Source organism: Anguilla rostrata, chromosome 14, assembly GCF_018555375.3.
Source record: "Anguilla rostrata isolate EN2019 chromosome 14, ASM1855537v3, whole genome shotgun sequence".
NCBI lineage: Eukaryota > Metazoa > Chordata > Actinopteri > Anguilliformes > Anguillidae > Anguilla > Anguilla rostrata.
In genome coordinates, this window is record NC_057946.1 from 14,768,354 (window position 1) to 14,792,793 (window position 24,440).

The following is a 24,440-nucleotide window of genomic DNA, read 5'->3' on the forward strand; positions in this document are numbered from 1 at the left end:
AATTGGCTTAGATTAGCCCTATTTCCTTTATAACTTCAGCTGATGTGTGTGGCGATTGTTTTTAAATGAGTGTCAACTGTCAAGGTTGAGTCCCTGCAGTGAATGGCACTATATACATGCATTATATTATTGCTAGTGCATATACAATACAATTTGTCAATTTCATATTCACACATTTACATACAAATTACCATAGATAATTATGTGCAATAGCGTTTTTAAAAAACATGTACCTGGATTCCCACTGTGATTTAAATTCCAATACACAAAATAACTCGGAACTTCTTAAAAGCTATTTCATCAGCTCATTTGGGAAGATGACCAACGCGGACAGGACTGTTTGAAAAAAAAAAACACAGTGTCTCCACGGGACTGATCTTCTCCTCCGTTCAAATTTTGTTTAAATTCATTTTCAGTGTAAAAGTAGTGATTTGAAGTAAATAAAAGTGAATTGGCAAAGGCCCACATAAATGAGGCTACACAGTAAATACTGTGCCTTGACCCCAAATCCACATGTCTACAGTTAAAAGTTAGATTTTTCTCAACCTAACATGAAGGGAGAAGACGCGCAGACTGTCATTTGCGTCGTCCCATCATCTCCGATCACTGTGCGTGCGTGAGCCTGGTAAACCAATCGCTACAATGCAAACGGCAGGACAAAGCTGGGTTTGGTTGTCACGCAAGCCAAGCGTATGGAGTATAACAAACCCGCCCACAGTCAGCCTATTATTGTGACAACTTCGAAGTTTAACTAAATTTAGGAAAGCATGAGACAAAACTAATACAGGAAACCACCGTTGTGTATGAATCATAAGGCAGACGGGGCATCGCGATATGACGTCTAGTGCACTAGTAGTGTCACTAAGTATCCTATTTTGTGCTGACAGTTTCAATTCTCAAAGACTATACAGTAGGCGAGAGGCAGTGGGGGCGAGGCAAGGTTTATTTAGATCGACACAGAGTTAAGCGTTTTATGGTTGACAACTGTTAACTGTTGTCAATGTAACATTGTTTAGCAGTGTTACATTGATACTTAATATAAGCTAGTAAACGTAGCAGAGGCAGATCGGAAAAATAACGCGCAGAACGGACACTGCAACGCTGTCACAACTAGCTTGTTACATAGAACCCACTTGCCTTAGTTGTGGTGAATCATTTGATTGCACTATGACATTGACCTTAAGTACGCTTAGCTTGCTATTACTGTAAAGCTAAGCAATTCGACAGTATGCAGGAGGGACAGAGGGCTGGCGCAAACATATAGGAAAAGGAGGAATAAGAAATTCCGGTTTGCATTATCCGCGACGAGGTTAGCCATTATTATTTCTAGAGGGTTCGTTTGATTAACAAACTAGCAAACTATGAAGAAGTTCTCTCGAATGCCGAAGTCTGAAAGTGGTGGACTTGGTGGGGGTGTTGTCTCAGGATTTGGTACTGGAGTTGCTAACTACGTTGGGAAAGTGTTCGGTGTTGGCCGATTCCAGGTGACTGTAGAAGAACTGATTGCGGAAGGTATGGCACCATGAAGTTTTAATTTCACGCTTTTGGTTTGCATCCACTTCCCACATTTCCAATGATAAAGGTTATTTATTTATTTTCACGATGATAGCTAACACTTAACATTTTATGTGTCTTGTTTTGAATTAACGCTAAACAAATAGCAAAGCACAGTCCTCTCTACTTGAAGTACAGGTTGGACTGCTTGTATATGCGCTTATGCATATATATTGGCTCTGTTTACCATCGTGTAACCACAATTAACTACCACAGATCTGACATAAATCTGGTCTGTGGCCATGTTGATCTTAATTAGTTGTGTGGATTAATATATATATATATATGTTTCTGTTTTTAATCTGATATGACACCAGAGGACTACTGTTTATGTCAGCATACTATTCATTTAGAGTTTTGTTTTTCATGATTCTATAACGAGCAGTTCAGCAATCCTTACCTCATCCTTGACACATAAATTGACTATAGGGCTGTAAATTTGCTATTTGAAAGTAAAAAAATAAATAAAAGATTCTCAGTACTAGGTCACAATAAAATGTATATCTTACACTGCAGTTTCTTTAATGGCACATGGTGGTGTTGTACATACTGTAGTACCTTAAAATGTAATTCACCTTTTTGTGAACTAAAGTCATTCAGATTCTGATAGACTAGAATTGTAACATGCAGGATGTGCTGTGTATGAAACCACTGGAAATTCTATGGTTGAACTGAATATGTACTTATAGCCATATGAGAACAGTCACAGCTTCCCCACCTCCTCTGATGCCCTAGATATTTTTGCTGGAATCATGAACCAATGAAAACTTGCCTTCTTCTAAGGAGGTAGGAGCACTGCTCATTGTCCAGAAAGAATTTTAAAGGGCTTTACACTGCCTTCTCCTCCTTGGTACTTTTGAAACTGGTAAAATTTTTGAAACTACCCCAGATGTTTGGGGTAGGCCCTTTCCCGTTTCAGCATGACAATGCCCCCGGGCACACTGCAAGGTGTCCATATAGAGATGGTTTTGTCGAGAACGGTGTGGAAGAACTTGACTGGCCAGCACAGAGCCTTGACCTAAACCCTATCCAACACCTTTTGGATCAGTTAGAAAGCCAACTCAGAGCCAAGCCTAATCGCCCAATCAGTTCCCAACCTCACTAATGGTCTTCTGGCTGAATGGAAGCAAATCCCTGCAGCAATCCTCCAACATCTAGTATAAAGCTTTCTCGAAAGAGTGGAGGTTGTTATAGCAAGGGTGGACCAACTCCACATTAAAGGCCATAATTTTGTATGAGATGTTGGGTGTCAGGTGTCCACATACCTTTGGCCATGTTGTGTATTTTTAACCAGGGCACTATGCCTACATGATGAGCCTTGGTATGGCTATGTGAGATGAAGCTGCATATTGTAAAGAAGGTCAGTAGTAATTGTCTCATTATTTTAACTGGCTGCCGGTTGAGTAAAGACAGTGAACATGCAGGATGTTCTGTATTTCTTAACTTCCTGTGATGGCATCATATTGACACCAAATGCATTAATTAAGCAAGAATAGAAAAACTCATTGGCTTGCATTGGCATTGGTCATTACCTTCAGGCTTGCATGCTGGCTACAGTGGTAGTTAGGAGTCTATCATTAGCTGGTGTTGTAAGTTTGCTCAAGATTGTCCAGAAGTCACAGAATATTCCATTACAAATCCAAGATCCCCTATAATCATTGGTGGTGTTTGTTTAACATGAACAGTGTTTATACGGGATCTTTTTAGATCATCGGGTAGAGCTAGTTCCAAGCAGCATAGAAATAGCAAATCCTCCCATACCCCTGCTGCATTTATGACTCATTGCAAAGTCTAAAACAAAAATACCAGATAATTCTCATAGTATGGTTGAGGACTGTGGGTATGGAGCGGTGGTGGGTGTTCTATTTGAAGTTGCTTCTAGGATGTTGGATGAGCATGGGTTAGGCTGTAGCAGTTGAATCCTATTTTTTTAAATACTCAGCAAATGAATAGCCTAGTTCAGCAGAAATAATTTTTGCTAGAGCTTTGTGCAGTTACGGTAATACGTGGCTGCAGTTACGGTAATATTTAGCTTTTTAACATCAAGTAGAGAACCTTTGTATGGTAATCACTTTGAAATAGAACCTGTGTGCTAAGAAAGAGTATTGTGACTGCTTGAAATTGTACAATTCTGGTATTGAAGCCAGTTTGGCAGATTATGTGAAGTTACTGATTATAATGTACACAGAAGCACAGACATGGTCTCCATGCAAACAGTTGCAACACCCAAGGTAAACAATGTGACATGTGTCCTGCAATATGTGTTTATTTTTTTTTCTTCTGTTGGCCCAGTGGCATTTGCTGATCTTGGAAAGGTTTGACCTAGACTGGGGTTCTCATTCAGCAATTGAAAACAGTTTTACAACTCAGTGTTGAACTAGAGTTGCAGGCTGGGACTGATCACTTTAAAGGTGTCTTGTTGAATTCAAAATACATTTGATGATGTCTTTGACCGAGTGCATGTAGTCTCATCTAACTCATTTTACCATCTCATATGGGGATCTACTGCTTTTATGAATCGATCATAACGTGTCATGGGATGTTTGTGTCAGCTTGTACATTTGTCATTTATACGCAGCCCTTCAGTACAAGTCATTTATAGTATTTTCTGCCTTTGTTCTTGTCACGAAAAGCTTTATTCATGTTAGGTATCATTTGTAAATAGCTTTATAAGCTTATATAAAATATGCAGGCTTATATCTGCATGTATTTTCTTTTTGCTTTGTATGGCCTACTACTTTCTTCCTTTCTGCTTTATATTTTATGCAGTGTGTTTGAACCTTGATCAATTTTTTTTCTTACCAAATTATACTCCCAGTTTTTTTTTCTTTTTATTACTGAGTTTGCATAATGTGAGGGAATGGGGAGTGAAGGAATAGGGTATAATTGTCTGTATTTATCTGTATATCAGGAATGACACCACCATTTCTTAGATGGCATACTGCATATCTAATTAAACAAAACTGCCCCAGTTGAGACATTATATATAGGTCTGCATCTGCACTTGAAGGTCACCACGTGTGCAGTTGTTTATTGCGTGAAGTTTTACTGGCCAGAATTTGTATTCTTTGTTCAATCAAAACATGCCAAATTGCATACACTGTATCATAAATCAGAAGCAACAGTGTGTTTATGAGATAAAGCCTATTATTTTTAGTGACCAGGGGAAAGCTAGAAAAACACACAGCATCAACAGTAATTTGCATACCGTATCAATGATGAATAGGCAGATTGTGCCCTTTGTTGTCTTGTCCTGAAATTCTATAAAGAATGCTGGTACAATGTAGCACTCAGTCCCATGGTAAAGGTCACTTTCTTTGTGTCTGCTTATTGAGGCTTACTGTTTTGCCTTTCACAGAGGGTATGCCCTCTTTGTTTGATTCCGATGGAAATTTGAACTTTCATCAACATCTATTGGGTGAAAAGAGGTTGACTAAGTGCATGGTGGTCATGATAACTATGAAAGTGAGAACCAAACAGGTACTGCTCAATAATTGTGGCTAATCTGTAATGGCAAAAATAGTTTTACCATTTTGTTTAATGTCCACTACAGAGTGATATTATGTATTTTATTTGTGTGTTTTTGTTTTAAGAAAACTGTGGATTCTGCATTTGCATTTTTAAAATACATATACATTTTATTTTAACAATATAAAAAAATACAGCCCATTTTTGTTATGTGAACTGCATAGCACATCTTGTTTATCTTGTTTACTTTGATGCAGTAATTAAGCAAAATGTGCAGTATGAGGGACAAAAATTACTGCTTTTTCTAGAAAGTGACCAATTACTTTAGCCAGGCAACAACTGTTATATTTTAATTGTTGTGTAACAAGACTAAAGGAGAGCTCTTCATTCACAAATGTTCCTGAACTTGAACCAGTTGTTTTCCTTTCTAATTGGTCCTTCAATACGCATCCTACAGTATGTCATATCTCTCAGCTATTTGCTTGGTCTGGATGTATGACTATGGCCTCTCTGCCAAATATTGATAATGTAGATGTTTTTGCTAAAGTGAGCAAACTACATGAAAAGCAATGTTGCTTTTTGCTCTTTGGTCTGTAGTGCCTTGAAGACACACAGTGTGTTGCTTATGTGAACACATCTTTCTGCCTAAATATGTTCTTCATTCGGTCATAGCTTTGTTACCACAGTTCAGCTTTGTTCATCGTTCCACAGATCCTTTATCTTTCAGGCCCTTCATTTCATTTATACAAACCAAAATGCATAAAAACCCCTTTCAATAAAAACAGACAATGTGCACTTTAACCTCAGGTGAATTGTTTGATTACAAACCTAAGATTGCATGTTCATATTCATCTTGCAATTTCTGTCTTTAATACAGATTTACAATATTTACAACCAGTTCATAGTGTGAGCAGTTTTTAATCACTTGGAAATGTGTATAGGGTGTTGCAAACTACATACTGTATGTCATTTCTGGGTACTACGTAAATGGAAATCATTTACAGGAGGGCCTGAAAATTATGGGAACCACTGCTCTAAAGAGCCCGATATACTGACAAATTAAACTCATGGAAAACATTTGTAGTTGGAAGCAGGAATTTTTTTTTGTAAGTACAGTGCACACCCTACATTTTTGGGCCCTTCAGACTGATTAAGAAATGGGCTGATATGACAGATTTTCACTGAGGATTCTTACAGAATAATATAGGTGTCTCTGAAGCTTGCTCATTATAGGTATCTATACTGTGGAAAAGTATGTCCCACATGTCTTCTGAATTATTTACGGTGTAGTGACTAATGCTGAGTGCTCGTATTGCAATGGTGGCTCCTCATGTAAACAGCTTGCTCCCCAGGCATTACCTGAAAATGATACGGCTAATACCTGATATGGAACAGAACTTAAAATTGGCCTTGTAGAATCTGTGAAGAGTGCTTTTTCAAAGATCTCCTGTGGTTTCGTTCTTACGGTGCAAGAGCATGATAAGTCAGGAATAGCCTGTGAGAGGAAGATACAGTATCACTTTAATCTCAGCACTGCACACTAAAAGGGAACTGTGCTCTTTTTTCAGTTGGCTTTCATTGAGTACCTCATTGTAGGACTGCAGGACATTGGTAAATATCTGTTTTGTCTGTAAACTGCACCCCCAGTTTATGTTACTGGTCTAGAAGTAACTTTTCAATCAATTCCTGATATCTTGTCTTTGATTTGCTGATGTCTATATAAATCTAAAGAATGCTTTGAGAAAGTTGGGTGCAATGTACTTGGCCTGATTATACAGTGGCTCTTTGAGCTCAGTCAGTGCCATTACATGGATTCTCCCATAAAACCAGCACTGTTGGCCATTGCTGTGCCGAAGAAGCTATGTGCATAACCTCACATGTAGCCTCTGTCAAATGTGTCTCAGATACTATGCACTGCATTAATTCTGTAAAGTGGCTCCTTGTCTTGTGGAAAATATAGGTATTCCACTACATGCATTCTCCACTGGTAACAGATTGCCTAGTTGTTGATTGTGCCATATTCTGCATTTACAGCAGTTACAAAGGTGTTTCCCCTTTGTCACATTGAATAAAGGTTTGTGGACTCATTCTGCTGTGCAAGACGGTAAAGGGATTAGGCTGTTTATCACGTGACTGTGTGCTGCTTTAATGTCAGTAAATAAAGTACAGTCCGTACAATAGGCCTATTACTGTGCTGCTTGAGAAACGTGTTCATCCAGCTTCTTAGGAACGAGTGGAATTTACCCACCTGGAGAACACATGTCTGTTAACTTCAGTGCGATTACCCACATTCAGGCTGAGGTTGAGTTTAAAATAGCTGCGTTGTTATTTAGAGTGCATCAATGCTACATACATTCACAACTTGTTTACTTAATGGCTTAAAGTTAGAAAACCAGCTGTTTGTGATTAATTATCTCATTTGACCTGACAAAATTTATAATAGTTCTTGAATAACCAAGTTGTGTGACTTGGACACATTGGACCAGCTCTCACATGGCCTTGGTCTCGTGGTCCCTGTTTGTTTCAGAGCCACTGTGCTGTGCAGCATTTCTTGTGCTCCAGCTACCATTTAACCAAGCTGTGCATTACACAAAGGCCTGCAATACATTTCCCAGAAGATCTGGGCCACCTAGTCACCTTTTCAAAGTTAAGACATGTAAATTAATTTTATGCTTGGACTATCTACTTGACCTGTTAGTTTAATACCTCAACTGTAAACTTCTCAACCCATTTGAACATTTGCTGTGATGGATCCATTTTTACATTCTGGTTACATCCATTCTCTCTCTAATTTACACCGAGTTGGTCAGTGGAGGGTGGATTCCCCCTCTATAGCTGGGTTCCTCCAGAGATTTCTTCCCATTGGGGACTTTTTTTAACTCACTGCTTGCTTTTTTGGGGTTCAGGTCTGGTTTTTGCCCCGTTTTCCCGTGTTACTCTGTAATGAAAACCAAATCAAATTAGATTTAATGCTGAGATGACTGAAGAGGCTGCGGGGAGTTTACAGGGTGGAATGATACAGCTGATTTATTGACCAGATTGTGGACCATATGGTGTAAACCCATAACCACAACAGACTTACTCTCTGTTTTGGCCTTAGTCACCTGCCTCAAATACAATTCAATAATGCTTTATTGGCATGTATACAAACAATATTGACCTAATGTAATATAAAATTGTTTCTGAGGATCAGGTGTTTCCTGTAGCCAGGTACGTTGCAGCTGGCAGAGACCTAAATGCTGTCTTCCCAAGGAGTCCTCTGCCTTTTCCCTGCACTTCATTCCAAATGTTGGATGAATAATTTTACTCTAATGTAAAGCCTTTGGAAGCTCTACTTTCAGTTACATTGATATAGCATTGGTAATCTGAGTTCAGAATGTTACAGTAGTCACCGTTTTTACATAACTTTCATTTGACATTCCATGTGTTTCAGTTGCAAATTTTGGGTAATGCAAAAAATCATATAACCTTTTATGCACAATCACAGAAAAATGTATAGTATAACAAAAAAGACTAATTTTTAAATATGCATTATTAAAACATGAGCTGTTCTAATTGTTGGTTTTTATTTTAGTTACGTTTTTGATGTGTTTGGCAAAGGATTTTTTGTTTCTTTCCATTACTTAGACAGCTCAGATTTTTCCTGCCACCGATATACCTCTTTCACTTCTGAGACGATGTCATTGCATTTTCTGCTGTGGTTACAGTATTGTGTCTGCATTAAATATATCCAAATGCATAAAAATCTGTCTACCTCCTGGCTCTTACCATAGTCAGCAATCATTGAAGTACAAAGGAAAAAGAAACTCCACCAGAATAGCGGTTTGAATGTCAATGACATCAGAGCTTTTCATCCATTGGTCAGCACACAGCAATTAGTGCATGTTTGTGCAATGATAGAATCTTTTATTTTGTAAAGGATTAAATATGTCAGGGAACAAAATAACTATATTCCTACTTTAAGCCTCCTATTCTTTTTGAACCTAGTATCAGAATACAAGTAAAAGCAAGTTGTAAAAAGGCCTGTTGTTATTTTTTTATTTTTTCTTCATAAAGGCCATGCTGCTGAAGTGGAGAGCTCATTTTGGGGTGGAGGAAGGGGTGTACTGTCTCAGATCCACCATATCTGTAACACCACTATATGTTATTTAATTATTCCCCCAAAAATACATTGCTGAAGAGTACATGCAGAATCTAGTACCTCAGGCCTTACTCACACAAGAATTGTATTACAAAAACATGCTACATTTGTGAAGTATTCTCTTGTCTGTGTGATTTGTTTTTACACAAATTGTAGTGCAGGCTACAGATGCTAGGTTTATAGCTGTTGCTATTTATATGAGCGGGTCTCTATGCTGTAGTTGCTTTGATACAGTATATGTCTCATGCTTGGCTGAAAGAGGGCCTGCGCCAGTGCTTTCACACAACCCCTCTATGTCCTTCAGATATAAGAGTAATTCACACTCACACTGATGAGCAGCATCGTGCAGAGAAGTGGATTACTTTGTGTTTCACTTTGAGGTCCTTCTTCGTGCGTCTCAATCTGAGCACGTTTTGCATTTAGGCTACCTAAGCAAGTTTGTGTTTGTCCGGGAACAAGCACGCTATTGTGCTTCCAGGCTCTTTTGTGCAGCTCACTCTTAGCATGGCGCTCTGTGACTCAGCATGGCTTTATTGAGGGACAGAGGTTTGCAGCGCGGCCATTCAGTGGCTGAGGGGGAAATGTGACGGTGCTGTCAGTCAAAGCCAGCCCAAAGCTCTGAGGCCCATGTGCTGGCTTCCTGCGGTCTTCTCATTAGGCATTCTTGTTGCTCCCACCACTGCATTATTGTCAGTTGGGATTTGTGCTTAATCTTTGACCTTTCATTTAATGTGTTAGCCATTCTGTCCGTGAAAGAAAGTATATTTTATTATATTTTAGCCATAAATATAGACACTGACAAATTCCATTACAGGCATTTAGCAGACGATCTATCCAGAGCGACTTACACAACTTTTTACACAGCATTTACATAGCATTTACATGGCAAGCAGAGATGTCAAGTAGAATGTAGTAGTAGCAGCAGTAGTAGTAGTAGCAGTAGTAGTAGTAGTAGTAGTAGCAGCAGCAGTATCAGCTGAAACAGGAGTCACATGTAGCCTGTCTTCATTTAAGAAAATGGTTCTTTGGCTGACAGTTTACCTGTACTTTGCCTGTAGCAAAATTCTGTGCTTTTTGGCTGCATCAGTATGTGCTCAGTGTCGTCCCTGTGCTGCAGGCCAGTGGCAAAGGGGTAATGACTGTGTTCTACAGTCTCTGTGGGAAACATGACAAGTAACCTAAATATGGGCTGCACTTTACGCACACTTCCTGTGTGTTCCTCATCTGTCCTGCTCTGTACATGAGATTCATGTCCTGTTCGGCTGATAAATTTACTCACCCAGTTGGTCATTTTAGATTTTTTGTTTGTGCCATTTGTTCAGTTTTAACCTGATTGTGATTTTTTGCAATGACTAAAATACCATATGTTGTTTATTGTCCTGAAAGTAAAAGAAAGCACATTCGGCATATGAAAGTATGGTCCATTAGAAGGTCATGGTTAGTTGTTGTATGTCATTTTGAGAGTTTATGACTCTGCTGTCTGTGCAGGAGGGTTCTCGGTTGTCTTCCTTGCCCGGACCCACGGTGGAGTGCGGTGTGCCTTGAAGAGGATGTATGTTAACAATGTTCCAGACCTGAGTGTCCACAAGAGGGAGATCACAATCATGGTGAGCAGCTCTCTTATTTATTTTTGACAGTGCAGGCAAAGATCCTGCTTAGAGGCATCTGCTTACCTGCATATCATTTTTAAATACTTTACATTTACATAACTAAAGGTGTGAATGAGTAATGCAGAGTTGGTAAAACATAATAGTTATTCATGCAGTAGCTAGTCCTTTATGAAAAGTTAGAAAATGTGTTGTGATCTCATGCATGATGAAATAATTTCAAAGGGGCCTTTTCCAGAATAGAATTTTCAATGTGGAGAACAGGCATGATGAAGTTGAGAAGTTACATACTTCTGCAGGACCTCAGGCTGTGTGAGATTTGTTCATGAGAAAGCCGTAGAGCTCAGCACTTTCTCCAGACAGGCAACAACAGCATGATCCAAGACTTTATTTTCCATCTTCTGCCTCCCACTGGATATTTAAGTTCCTGTATGTGTAAGATCATTTCTGCTTACTAAGCTAATAATTGCATGGCAGGCAGCAGAGCATTTGTGGCCTTTACACAAATGCAGCGAGTCCAGTCAATGGGCTGCACATTCAGAGGTGGAATGCCTTGTTCTGTGCTCTGACGTGACAGGGTTCACAGCAGCACTATGGCCAGACACTGTTCAACGGCAGCTGTTCCACTGCTCAGCATCTAGGAAGTGACAAGTGGAGGTGTAGAAACATGGTTACCGTTGTGGTCTTACCTTTCTATCTTCCATAGAAAGAGTTGTCTGGTCACAAGAACATTGTGCGCTACCTGGATTCTACCGTCAACATGGTGGGAGAGAGTGTGTGGGAGGTCCTCATTCTCATGGAATTCTGCAAAGGTACGTTCTGCCGCACTCTGTAACATCTGTGCGGTCTATGGTTTCTGCTTAAGATGTGTCGGCATTATGGTTTTGATGCATCACCACATTTCAACAGCTGGTCAGGTAGTGAAGCAGATGAACCAGCGTCTCCACACTGGATTCAGTGAGGCAGAAGTGCTGTCCATCTTCTGTGATACCTGCGAGGCCGTGGCCAGGTTACACCAGTGCAAAACCCCAGTCATTCACCGGGACCTGAAGGTACGGGGCCTGCTGCTCTTCTCCAGCAAATTCCATCAGTACTCACTGTCAGTTTTCACAATTTATCACTGTCCTATGACCATTAAAGAACTTGGTATGTTATTGGGATCTAGCCAGCAATAACACATTGGATCAAGCTCTCTGGATGCCATTGGCTACTGATATTTGGTAGCTAGAAACTAATACCTAGTTAGCTGGCAGGCGTGCTGTTACTTTTAAACAACCACTATGGTTCTCCATGCAGTAATTGTCGATAACAATTTAAGTTATTCCTTGGAAATGGGCAAGTAGAAACCGGTACTTTCATCAGTAAAAACACTGGCAAGCATTCAATATTACAGTTACCAAACAAAATATAAGTTCATTACAAAATGGATGCTTTGTTCCATAAAATCCTAGACATAATGCAAAAAGTGAAGAGGCAAAATATTCTGTTTAGATTTAGCTTCAAGTATAAACTTGATGCTGTCTTGTGTACCTCAGGTGGAGAACATCTTGCTAAATGATGAAGGAAACTATGTACTGTGCGACTTTGGAAGTGCTACGCACAAAGTGCTTCTCCCACACAAAGATGGCGTGACAGCAGTGGAAGATGAAATAAAAAAGTAAGCTGTGTTTAGGCTGAATTTTTACTGTACAAATGTTGCCTTGTGGTTAATGTTTCAGGGTCTTGTAGATTTCAATCTAATGGGTGAGGAAAAGAGGATATTAAATGGAAGAATCGTTTTCTAGCCAATCATAAGTCTTCCCCCTTGGTCTGTGATGCAATTCCCTGAGTGAATGGTATGCTAATTCAGTGCAATTGATGAGTTCTGGTTAGCCTTCTGTACCCAATGCATGGGTCTCTGTCTCAGTTGTGATCTGAAGAGGGAGGCTTGTGTGCTTAGTTTGTGCCAGCGAGCCTAAAGCTCTCTCATTTCTGCAGTTGAGGAGGGCTATCTGTATGTCATCTCACACAAGCTTTGCAGTCTTCTCTTGGGCTCCACATTTGAATCTGAAAAGTCACATTAGACACCCAATAGTTAAGTGTGGAATTGATTCTCCCTGTCAACCCAAGGAAGTCTGCTATTAGGAATGGTAGTGGATAAGATGTTTGGAAACCATTTTGTTTTGCGGGAGCAATGTCCCTTCATATGAAACTTGATATTTTTACTCAAAGGTAGAACAGTGTTGGAGTTAAGTGTTCTTGGGTATATTCTATAATGTTAGATAGCCTAACCTTTGAGCCGAAGCATTGCCCTGTGGCCTGAACTCTCTGTTTACTTGACAGGTATACAACCCTGTCATATCGAGCTCCAGAGATGATTAATCTTCATGAAGGCAAAGCGATCACCACTAAGGCTGATATATGGGTAAGATCAATAAATCTCCTATTAGATACTACTGAATGCCATCTCTTTTGGACCCTTATTTTATTGCTAATCGGTAGAGGGATATTACATCTGCACGTCTCCTCCTGTTCCCTCCACAGGAGGAGAAATGTGCTGGTGTCATATCCCTTTTCTCCTCTTGTTCTGTCCACAGTACTCTTTTCCATGCAGCTTCTGTATTCACATGAGTACTAGTTCTCACGGAACATAAAGTTATTCCTGATTCTGTTAGTGAATGGGGTGTGATGTGTATAGGGCTTCTATCTCTTCACTTAATCTGTTTGACTATTGTATTGCATTTTCTAGTGTTTATAAATCATAAATTATGCTGTGTTTCAGGCTCTTGGATGCTTGTTGTACAAGCTGTGTTTCTTCTCGCTTCCATTTGGAGAGAGTCAGGTCGCCATATGCGATGGAACATTTTTTGTTCCAGACAATTCCAAATTCTCCGGAAGGTTGCACTGCTTAATCAGTAAGTAGCGGTCTCACGGGTGAGGTAGTCATTGGTGTAAACATGGTGAAGACTGGAATTTTTTTGCTTGTCCCATTCCACTTTAAAGAGACAGAGTATCGCTTAAGGGATATCTCTGCAATCTGATGCTTGTAAAGTTGAACACTAGCACCTCTGTGTGGTACAATATGAATATTGCCAATGTGCTATAAATATGCACTCAGGGCACACTTCTAACAGATAGTGCTTGAAGATTTGTCCCCATGTTAATCTTTACCTTTTAATTGTCTACTTTCCTCTGCCAATTTCGTCATTTCTCTCCCTTCCCTCTTCCCCATCAAAGATGCATATTCCACTTACCCTGGATTCTGGTCTTTTTTCATTAAAGGATATATGCTGGAACCTAATCTAGAGAAGAGACCTGACATCTATCAAGTCTCATACTTTGCCTTCAGGTTGGCAGGAAAGGAGTGCCCTGTGCCAAACGTCTTTGTAAGTTTTTTTTTTTTTTTTCCTCAGGATTAATTAATTCCACAGACTCTCTCTCTCTTTATCAGATGGATATGTTGTGGGGAGTGGGAGGGAGTTTAGAAACCAATTCAGTGATTGTTATGAAGTAAAAACACTCCTGGACTTCTTCTGCTAAAAATAGCTTTTTTTCCTTTGATTTGCCATCTCCACTCTGTCCAGAACTCTCCTCTACCCCCGTCCCTTCCCGAGCCTCTGACTGCCAGTGAGGTCGCCACTAAGAAGAGCATGACGAAAGCCAGGTAGCTCTTCATTGGAGGTGGGAGAGTGAGTCTTCATGAACCCCAAAATGGGAGGTGCCATCAGTGACTCACTGATTTAAACCAATCTTTGCTATGAAGTACAAAGTCTTCTGATTGGTCCATGCAAGCAAGTAATTGACATCACATGGTTGCCTCATCATTTATTGGGCTCAAGAAAACTCACTTTTGCGCAATCTCATATCCCAACTCTACTCTCATGTAGAAAGATCAAAGGCTTACTGTAGGTATGTAGTTTGACTTTATGTAACTGGTTTGTAGCACTAAACCTGTATGAAGCATGTACATATTGTATTAATTATAGATTTGATGTTGCACAAGCTTAATGAAGACTTCGATTACCTTATGTGATATGTGTTTAAATTTTGGGTAGCCATATATTACACCTGTTACTTGATGCTGTGCTCTTTCATATTAAACCCTGCTCTTGATCTGCAGCAGTATGTGGTGGACACTGATTGTGAATTATTCATTTCAGAATAACAGACTCTGCTGGACCAACAGAAACATCTATTGCCCCCCGACAGAGACCTAAGGCAGTGAGCATTAACGTTCTGCCCATCAACAATGCCGTCACTCCTGTGAAGAAGGTATCTCCTCCAGGACCAGTGAGCAATGGGGAGGGGCTGAGTTCTCAGCAGACTCAGAGGAGCAGCCAGCAGCAGCCAGAAGACCAGCGACTGCAGCTGCAGCAGCAGCAAAAACTGCAGCAACAGCAACAGCTGCAGCAACAGCAAAAACAGCAGCAACTTCAACTGCAGCAAAAACAACTGCAGGAACTGCAACTGCAGCAAAAACAACTGCAGCAACAACTGGAGCAACAGCAACTGCTGCAGCAGCACCTGCAGAAACAGCAACAACTTCAGGAACAGCAACAGCAGAAACAACAACTGCAGCAACAGCAACAAGTGCAACAACAGTACCTACAACAGGTTTCTATGCACCAAGAGCAGAATTCCCTACATGTATATACCTGTAGTAGACATACACAGTCGCAAGGTGCACTTCCTCTCATTGTGCCTCTCTGGGCCAATAAGAACCACATGTTATGGAGGAGTACAGAATGATCCTTAAGTTAATACAGTTCTGTGGACTGAAGAGCAGTCCTCTTCAAATCAACATGGCTGCAAATAAATCCAGGTGGTGAGATGACCATATGGTCTTCACATGTGCATTTTAGCAGCCCTGCAACCCTGCATATAGTTATTGAACTTAGGGCAAATATGCACTAAGTTCAATAATTCAAGTCAAAGCCAAAGACTTTGTGAATTGTATTATAAGCGCATTACATTTTGGTAAAATTTGTATACATGGTTTTTAGGTTGAGATGGGATAAGTTCCATGATGCATGTGTTTGGATCACTTATTTGGACCCAAGGTCCAGGGTATTGAGTCAGGACCGGACCTCACTTTCAGGCCCAATCAAACCCAGAGAGAAAGCAGCTCTGAGACAGTCATTCCAATGAAGCTGTTGTCTTCCTTACAGTACCAACAAGCTCTCCAGCAACACGCACTTCAGCAGCAGTCACAGCCCGCGTACCAACAGCAGGCTCAATATGCTGCTCTGGTAAGACCTCAGGGCAGGGCAGTGTGGTATGCAGACCCTCTCAGTGAACTTTAGACTCGGCTGTCTGAATACAGATTTAGTTCAGTCAATTATCTTGTGTTGATTGCGGCCACGTGCCTCCCTATTTTTGCACTTAGTAAATGTTATTTAGAAACTTTCTGTCTGCATTCAATAAGGTTTTCTTTCCAACTTATGGGTGACTAATTATGTTATTTGATGGTAAATTAGTGATAAAAGTGTTGGGAGTTTGCGTGCAACAAGACTTTTGCCTTGTGTATCTCTATGTAGGAATTACACCTCGTCCAAATAAAAATTTCTCTTCCTGCTATTTAATTATGTAGCAAGTCTGTTTTTGATATTTTCTTGACATACTTTTGGACATGTAGTGTACCTTTGTGTTTGCTTGCCTTTGAACGATCCCCTGTGCTGCGCTATAGGCCGTGTGCTGTTATGAGGAGTCACCCTGACCTCCCTCCACAGATGCAGCAGTACCAGCAGGCTTTCGCCAATCAGCAGCAGCAGCAGCAGCATCAGCAGGGCCCTTATCTCACCTCCCCTCTGGAGTTCCAGGGTTCCCCTGGGTGCATAAGCCCAGCAGGAACAGGTCCCCTGGGGCAGCCCACTGCTGAGCCTTCATTCACTAAACCCAGGTAACCATCACATGTGCTGACCACTTTCCTTTCTCACCTTTGGTCAGTTTTGATTGTATCTGCTGCAAATACATTGGTTATTGTCCGTCGACACACTACTTATTCGCTCAAGCCTGTTAACATAATGTTACTGACATCCAAGTGCTTTAGTAGTAAGGCCTATGGACAGATGGACGTGCTTTCAGTAATGCTGTTCTCTGTGGTAGGAATAATGTCCCGGACGCAGATGTGGTCATACCACCCCCACAGAACTTCAGCAGCCCCCCCGACATGCTGCACTGGAACCCCTTCAGAGAAGACAGGGTTCCCAAACTCACAGAGGAAGAACTGCTGGACCGGGAGTTTGACCTTCTTAGAGCAAGCAAGTGTCAACCACTCTGTGTGTCCTTGTGATGGCAGAGATGTATCTGAGCTTTCTCATAGAGGGTTTCAAGTCTTTTACCACATTTTCAGCACATTTTCTCTGTCTTACTATCATATTTAAGATACTGCATCTCTTTGTTTCCCCACACATGTATATTTACTCCTGCTACTCTCTGAATGTGGGATTCACTAAATATTGGTAAAATAATTACATTTTCATTCATTTCACAATGTTCACCATTCCTAACAAGCTTTTTTTAAAAATTGGGAATCATATTTAACTTTAAACTAATTAATATCTTTGGAAGATTATTTTTTATTGAGTTTTTGTACGAACACAACACAAGGATTGATGAAAGGGAAATCATTCACCCACTGCTGCAAAGCACTGTTGGCTAAATTTCCACACCACTAAAGGAGCCTGGCTGTTTCTCTCAGCTGCCCGAATGTTCTGTAATGTCATCTTTTCTGTTACTGGCCCCACAGAGAAGCCAGTGGAGAGAGCGACCAGTGTGGATTCTGCTGTAGACCGGCTGCAGTCCTATCAGAAGCCCCTCTCCGAGGACCTCTTTGGCTCCATTCCTTTTCTGTCTACTGCAGGCAAGTTTTAGTGAGGCTTTGAAGAGTTCATTAAGATATATAGCATTTAATGTTTGGTGCTCTGGATGAATGCTTTCACCCATTTACATTGAGTTAAAACCATGCTCTGAATTTTTGATGGGAGTTGGGGGTGCAGGCCACTTCACTTCTATAGCTTTCTTATGCTTTCCTTAATCTTGAGGTAATTCAGTGGGATTGATCCCATAATACTTCCCACATGATTTCATTTATCACTTGAGTTCTGACATCTCAGAACTAGTCAGCTGACACATTAGTTCTCATCAATCTTTTCAAAGATAGCTACAGTTTATGTTGAAAAATCTTGATGACGATGTGTATTGGTGGGCAAATTTCCTACAGTACACCTGTGCTTGTAGCATTGATCTCAATGAAGGTGAACTAAATGTTGATTAATTGCACCTGTCTGAAGTGACATGATGCTGGGATTGGCATAACGCAGTGTGAATGTCGGCGTTTACTTGTTAAGTTTGATGATAACATAAAAATAAAAACATATTCGAGAATTGAATGCGTATGTGAAGCAAGGCAATTTTACCATCATTCTCATTTCAAGTCTATTCCAATTTCTCCTGCAGTCATAATATTGGCTTTGAAAGTATTATGGCTGTTATTTACATGTCTAAAGATCATGTGCTTCTGTTAATATTGACAAAGGTATGAAAATGTCATTGCTGTATGTGCCTGGCATTCACGTACAACGTAGTGCTGATGTTCCCTTTCAAATACAATAGAAACTTAAACTTGTATTATGCATAACTGAATGTCATTTAAAAAAATAAAGAAAAATAAAATTAAAACATTAAAACTTTTTCCTGTTCGTTTTAAGAGCTCAGCACAGAGCATAACTACAGGATACTGAACAATTTCCCCATGGTCTGGCCACCACCACAACATTCTGTGGCATGGCTGTCTTCCTCAAGCTACTGTCTTGAGTGTCACAAAGCACCAACAATGACATAGGGGTCCAAAATATTTTAAATATGTTAATGCCAGTAAATATACAATTGTATGAAAGAATATTTAACTGCTGTTAAATATTAGTGTGACAAACACGCCTGCCACAGGCCACCGAAGTGGCTTTCTTTGGGGCCCTCCAGCACAGAGACACAGGGAGATGATGTTCCAACAGTCCAGATTTTATTAACGAGGGTTTGGCAAGATGTTAACGCCAAATGAGCAGATGTAAAAACCCTGTCACGACAGAGAGCTCCCCTGTGTGGGCGGGGATGGCAGATTTAACCTGTGCGCAGTGATTACCTCACTACGCACAGGTGCAGCCACTCCTGTTCCTGGGTCCAATTAGCCTGGCCAATTATCTAATGCTTAACCAATTATCCAATTGGCCAGGTCTAATTAGCGTGACCCAGGGCAGGTGTGGCTGCTTAAACCAGCCATCCCCACACCACAATTAGTGACACTTTTTTTCTTCCAATTTTTAATTGTAAGTAATATGCAGATAGCAGTTGTTTCCATAAGTATGGGCCTGAGTAACTTAACTCCAATATGTTATTATACCGCTACAGTCTCTGGTGGCTTCAGTAAATGAGGCACACTAGAGCTTCTGTATGCAGGACTCTTATTTGGAGGCGGTGATTCAAAACCAGAACCTTCTCTGATCGTGCTTCAGTAGATGACCTCCACACTAGTGTCACATCAATCTTACTGCTCCCAGAGTTTGGCATTAACCAGGAAGCTTGCCCTGTGTGACTAACAGTTAACCACCCACTAATACATATGAACAGCAGTGAAATCACCATAAATTGTAAGTAGGCCATGGGAAATAAAACTAGCCTGAAGCCTGCTCTAAATAGTGGTGAACTACAGCACCCGATACAAAAAATAAACAAATTCTTCCGCATGCTTATTGACCTCTCTCACTGTTACAAACAGACAACAAAAATAAGTCTACAAAGTTTGGTCACTTTCGGCATTAAAAAAAGTTAAATATATCAGGAAAATAAAAATTAAAAAAGAAGTTGAGAGCAATGCAGACAGCACAAGCCACACAGGAGTCTAACATCGATCAGGAAAGCTCTCCTTGGACTGGCGCACAGCTTATGTAGGGCACACAGGCAGGTGGAAGCAATCAGGCCATCAGTAGCTTATTAAGGCATGACTCCAAATCACCAGGGAGAGAGCAGAGAGTGGCACAAGATCACCAGCAGGGGGAAGTAAATCCTTTTATATGCAGCACTCCCACCTATAAAGATATATAGATATATTTGACAAAGATCTTGCCTAAATTTGTTTTATTATTTAATTAAATAGAAACTTTGTTCAATGAAGTCCTAAATCAAGTTGCAGATGTGTATCTCATGGTTGCATACTGAATGCTTTCAAAGGTCTAGTTTCTCTGCTTTAACCAAAATGTTTTTCTGGTTTGATCCAGGAGGGCCCAGTACCGAAAGTTTGAAGCAGTCATGCGAAGAGCTCAGTGACCCAGCAGGGACTTCAGTCACAGTCCTCACCAAGGAGCCCAGCACCAGCAGAAGCAGCAGCAGAGCAGGGGAAGAGTCAGACAGCGACTTTGAGTCAGACCCCCCCTCCCCCAAGAGCAGCGAGGAGGGTGAGCCAGAGGACGAGGAGGGCCTGAACCTCGATAACGGGGAGTTCAACGAAGACAACGACGCCGAGCCCGAGAATCTGGGTCAAAGGCCGTTGCTCATGGATTCAGATGAAGAGGAGGACAAATGCAGCACTGATTCCAGCTGTGAGGACCTGAAGGAGGGGGACACACATGCAGGTCAGCAGGCAGGAGGCACTGTGTTTGAGGGAGGTCATGCTGGTGCTGCCTTGCTCGTGCCTATTGACTTGCCCATCGCTGTTATGAGAGAGCTGTCTAGGGGAACCGTCGACATGGTTGGAGCTGAGCCATTCCTTGGCGCTGCACAGGGCGACTCCACCGAAGACACTGACATTTTTTCCAAAGCACCCTTCAGACAGGTGAGTCAAGAGCAGGCTATGGATGAGTTTGATGTCTTCACCAAAGCTCCGTTCAGCAGACCCAGAAAGAGTGGTGGTGCTCCAGTCGGACAGATGGTCCCCATTTCCCCTGATGCTGTAGATGTTTTCGGCCGTTCTCTTTTTTACCCCAGCCAACATGTGCCTCTCTCTCAGAGCAAGGAGGACATCTTTAGTTGTGCGCCTTCGGAAGAAGTGTCTTCTCACCAGCGACAGAATCTGTCTTCACAGCAGAGGAATCTGGAGAGCCCAAAAAACACTGAAAAACAGCAGACTGGCAGCAGCCAGAGTGACAAACTCAGTTTAAAGACACCCCAACATGACCGCCATCCCAAACATGCAGTCAGGACAAACTCTCAGGACAGCAGTGAGTTCCTCAGGTTTTCAGACTTCAAGGAGAACAACAGCCAAGCCTCAGTCTGTGCCAGAGAGGGAATGATGCCTTTACCCTTTGAGGATGCCGGGCTCTTTCAACTCCAAGATGGCACCCAGCACTCCCAACAACATAGCCAAGATTATAACAAAGTGGATCTTGATAGAGCCAAAGGTAGAGCTCCGCCTACCTCCTTGCATACCACCCATAGAGAGGAGACTAATATGGACAACTTTGGTGCAGTGCCATTCACAGAGCTGGTGGTCTTCAGTGGGCCACGTGTGCCTTCTCAAGATGAACTGGACCCTTTTGGGTCTGCACCCTTTCTTTCGAAGCAGTGAATGGTTTGTCTTCCAGCACGCACATACCGATGTAATTCAAAGCTTACTGATTCCCGGGAAGGAAATCCAAGGGAAGCAGCTTTGTGGTGTGGTGTTGCAGCCAAATTAACAATATGCATGGGATGTGCTTTTGGCTCACATTTTGGCTTAATGGTAATTGGGACCAGTTCTAATTGAGATAAAATGACAAAAAGTTTATTCATTAAATATATTCCACATGCAAGGTCAATTAGTAGCTCTTTGAATGATATTAGCAGTGCTCACAGAGGAAGTATGATACATTTAAATGTAGGCTAATCAGTGGGTTATTATCTTTGCCTTTTACAATAAGACACTCTAAAATAACTATGAATAATGTTTTAATTTTATTTCTGTTTAATACAGACATTTTAGGTATATTTCTTTATTTTGTAAAATTAGCATTTTCAGGGCATCAGTGAAAACCGTTTGTATAGCTAGATAACTATGTTGGCTGCTTTGTATTTGGATTTTGGCAGCTGGAAGAATCTGTCGAGACAGTACTACCTTCACTGTTGGTGTTTATTTTTTATGTGAATGTGCCCAGCTTCAGTGCTTCTATAATGCTTGTGTAATGCAATAATGTAATGTGCACATTCTTTTTTACATTATTGTTTTTTGCTTCAGTAATTTTCGTATGATTTTGCATTTTATTTTATGATTATCAGGAAGAAAATAACATCCCTAGCATATACAGCACATTGCAATACTGATGGACTAAACCACTTTTAGAATTATGTTATCACAAAGCAGGACTTAAATTTGAGAAGTGCTCCGGATTACTTATCTATTCTTGATTATGTATGTTCTCTTTGGCATACAGCCTGTAAACTGCACTATTATTACAGTTATTTTGAGTGAGTTGCTCTAGGAAATCAAGATTTTAATGATTTTTTAAAAATGATTGACTTTAAAGGTATTCTTTTTTTTAGTTTGACTAAAATTGTATGGTTGCAGCAACTAGCTCCATCATTGACTGCTTGGTTGGCTGTAAAGGCATTGAATTGTGGCTAACAGATTTACCGGTAAAATAATTTTGCACCACAAAGCTTTATGGGAAAAAAATAATTTCCTGTTGCACAGTACCCCTGGGCTGCCACAGAAAAATGTAACTTGAATTAATATTTTTTAACCAACAGAATGGAAGTCATTTTATTTTTTATGTTTGAGGTACCCTGTTCTGATACTGGAGACAATATAGTCTTTATGATAGAATTACTTGGTTTCAGTTTTCACAGAAGAATATGACATGGGTATGGGCCACTTATAATTTAACTGCAATTATTTTTAACCACCCCATTTTACAGCATTACTACATATTCACAAAGAGAACAAAGTGAGAATTAAAATAAATAAAAATAGCTTTGAATCTGGAAAATACAGTGAATTACCTGGAAAAGGAGTGTACAACTTCAGTCCTGGAGGGTTAGTGTACATGCGAATATGTGCGTGTGTGTGTGTGGGCATGTTTTACTATCTTTGTGAGAACCAAATGTCCCCACAAGGATAGAAAGATGAGGAAAACTACGCAAGATGGGGACTTTTTGCTGGTCCCCACAAGTTCAAGAGGCTGTTTTAGGGTTAGGACTTAGGGTTAGGGTTACAATTAGGTTAAGGTTAGGGTTAAGGTTAGGCATGTAGTGGTTGGGGTTAGGGTTAGGGTTAGAGGTTACGGAATGAATGTAAGTCAATGGGAAGTCCTCACAAGTATAGCAATACAAACGTGTGTGTGTGTGTGTGTACGTGCATACACTTTGCCTGTGGACAGTGGACGTTATGGGCCAAAAAAGCATCAGACATTTTTATCCATATCCAAGGTGTATATATATATATAACCAGAACAAACTTATTTGTTGAAACCACTCCAACTCAAACCTACCAACGCAAGTTACTGCAAATTTTGAGCTGTGGCAAGGATTCCCTCTTGTGGTCAAAATGGACAGTATGATGCATTTTTGGGGGCCAGAAATAAACAATTTCTTAAGTAAAATATTGGGTTGGTAGGTATGCCATCCCGCCAAGGTACTGCTTGGTGGGGCGGCATGCCCCATACCTATACAGCATGAGAATTTGACATTTTTTACAGAAATACCCACAATGATTCTCAGCCCTTAAGAACTTTAACTGCTGGACCTTTTGATTTCATGTAAACAGACAGAACTCACAAACTTCACACGTCCACACAATAAAGCCACAAACCTAGGTGATTTTGCATTCTTCTTCTTTTTCCTGCTGATTACATCGCAAAGGCTCCAGTACCACAATAAATGATACTCCCCATTGGATATTTAGGATATTGTAAGACTCAAGTTATATTAAATAATTTTGGAAACATTGGGTAGCAATGCTTTGGAATAGAGCTTGTGAGCTATACAGTCAATAATGTTTGTTGTAACTTCTCATTTTGATATCAATATTTTTAACGACAGACCTAGATTTTGTGTTCCGTGCAGAGGGGTTCGTCCATGAACGAGGTTGCGATTGGACATCCTATATTAGTGTGGAAATTAGGTATATCCAGCCCCGCATTGGGTGCACATTTGTTCGTTTTTAAATTATACGCTAGAAATATAACAACTAGAAAGAAATTTGGAGGACAAAGCTACATTAGTGATAGCACCAAGCGTAAGCTCAAGTTTTTCATATGGGCTACAGTTCTATCTTCTTCGACATAAACGTTTGGCCCATGTAAAAATATGATTACGCTGATAACGCAAATAAAAAAAACACACGAAGACATTAAAAGCCCAAAGTAACCTTAACTTCCAAAATACCAAACCATGGAGATGCCGGGGATTGAACCCGGGGCCTCATACATGCAAAGCATGCGCTCTACCACTGAGCTACATCCCCTTGATGGAACAAGTTTCAAAATGTAGGCTCTTGTCGTATTAGTAAAATAAAAATAACTAATAAAAAAGTAAAAACTAAAATAAATCAAATGAAAACACGCGGTGTCTTTCGATTGATCCCCAAATCTTAAGTGTGTCATTCTAAATAGTCCTATATCCTTCAAGACATAGGCCTCCGTAATTTATATCCGCCTCGTTGGTATTAGAAAAATGAATGCTTAGATAATCAGAATAGAAATAGGCTACTGACGAATGCGAAGATA

At 40.5% G+C, this 24,440-nt stretch overlaps 1 protein-coding gene and 1 non-coding gene across 2 annotated transcripts; one reads left to right on the forward strand and one right to left on the reverse strand.

The window, feature by feature from the left end:
• The first annotated feature begins 675 nt into the window (after window positions 1-675).
• LOC135240215 (BMP-2-inducible protein kinase-like) lies at window positions 676-23,532 on the forward strand. The gene is made up of 15 exons (XM_064309603.1): window positions 676-1,512; window positions 10,652-10,770; window positions 11,477-11,582; window positions 11,680-11,822; window positions 12,306-12,427; window positions 13,093-13,174; window positions 13,532-13,664; window positions 14,032-14,135; window positions 14,334-14,413; window positions 14,910-15,363; window positions 15,918-15,998; window positions 16,479-16,648; window positions 16,855-17,009; window positions 17,498-17,611; window positions 20,022-23,532. The coding sequence occupies exons 1-15, from the start codon at window positions 1,362-1,364 to the stop codon at window positions 21,305-21,307; spliced, it is 3,300 nt and encodes a 1,099-aa protein (XP_064165673.1). The 5' UTR covers window positions 676-1,361; the 3' UTR covers window positions 21,308-23,532.
• Window positions 23,533-24,106: 574 nt separating this feature from the next.
• On the reverse strand, window positions 24,107-24,178 carry trnaa-ugc (transfer RNA alanine (anticodon UGC)). Its single transcript has one exon. It is a non-coding gene; the product is annotated as a tRNA-Ala (tRNA).
• Window positions 24,179-24,440: the final 262 nt, after the last annotated feature.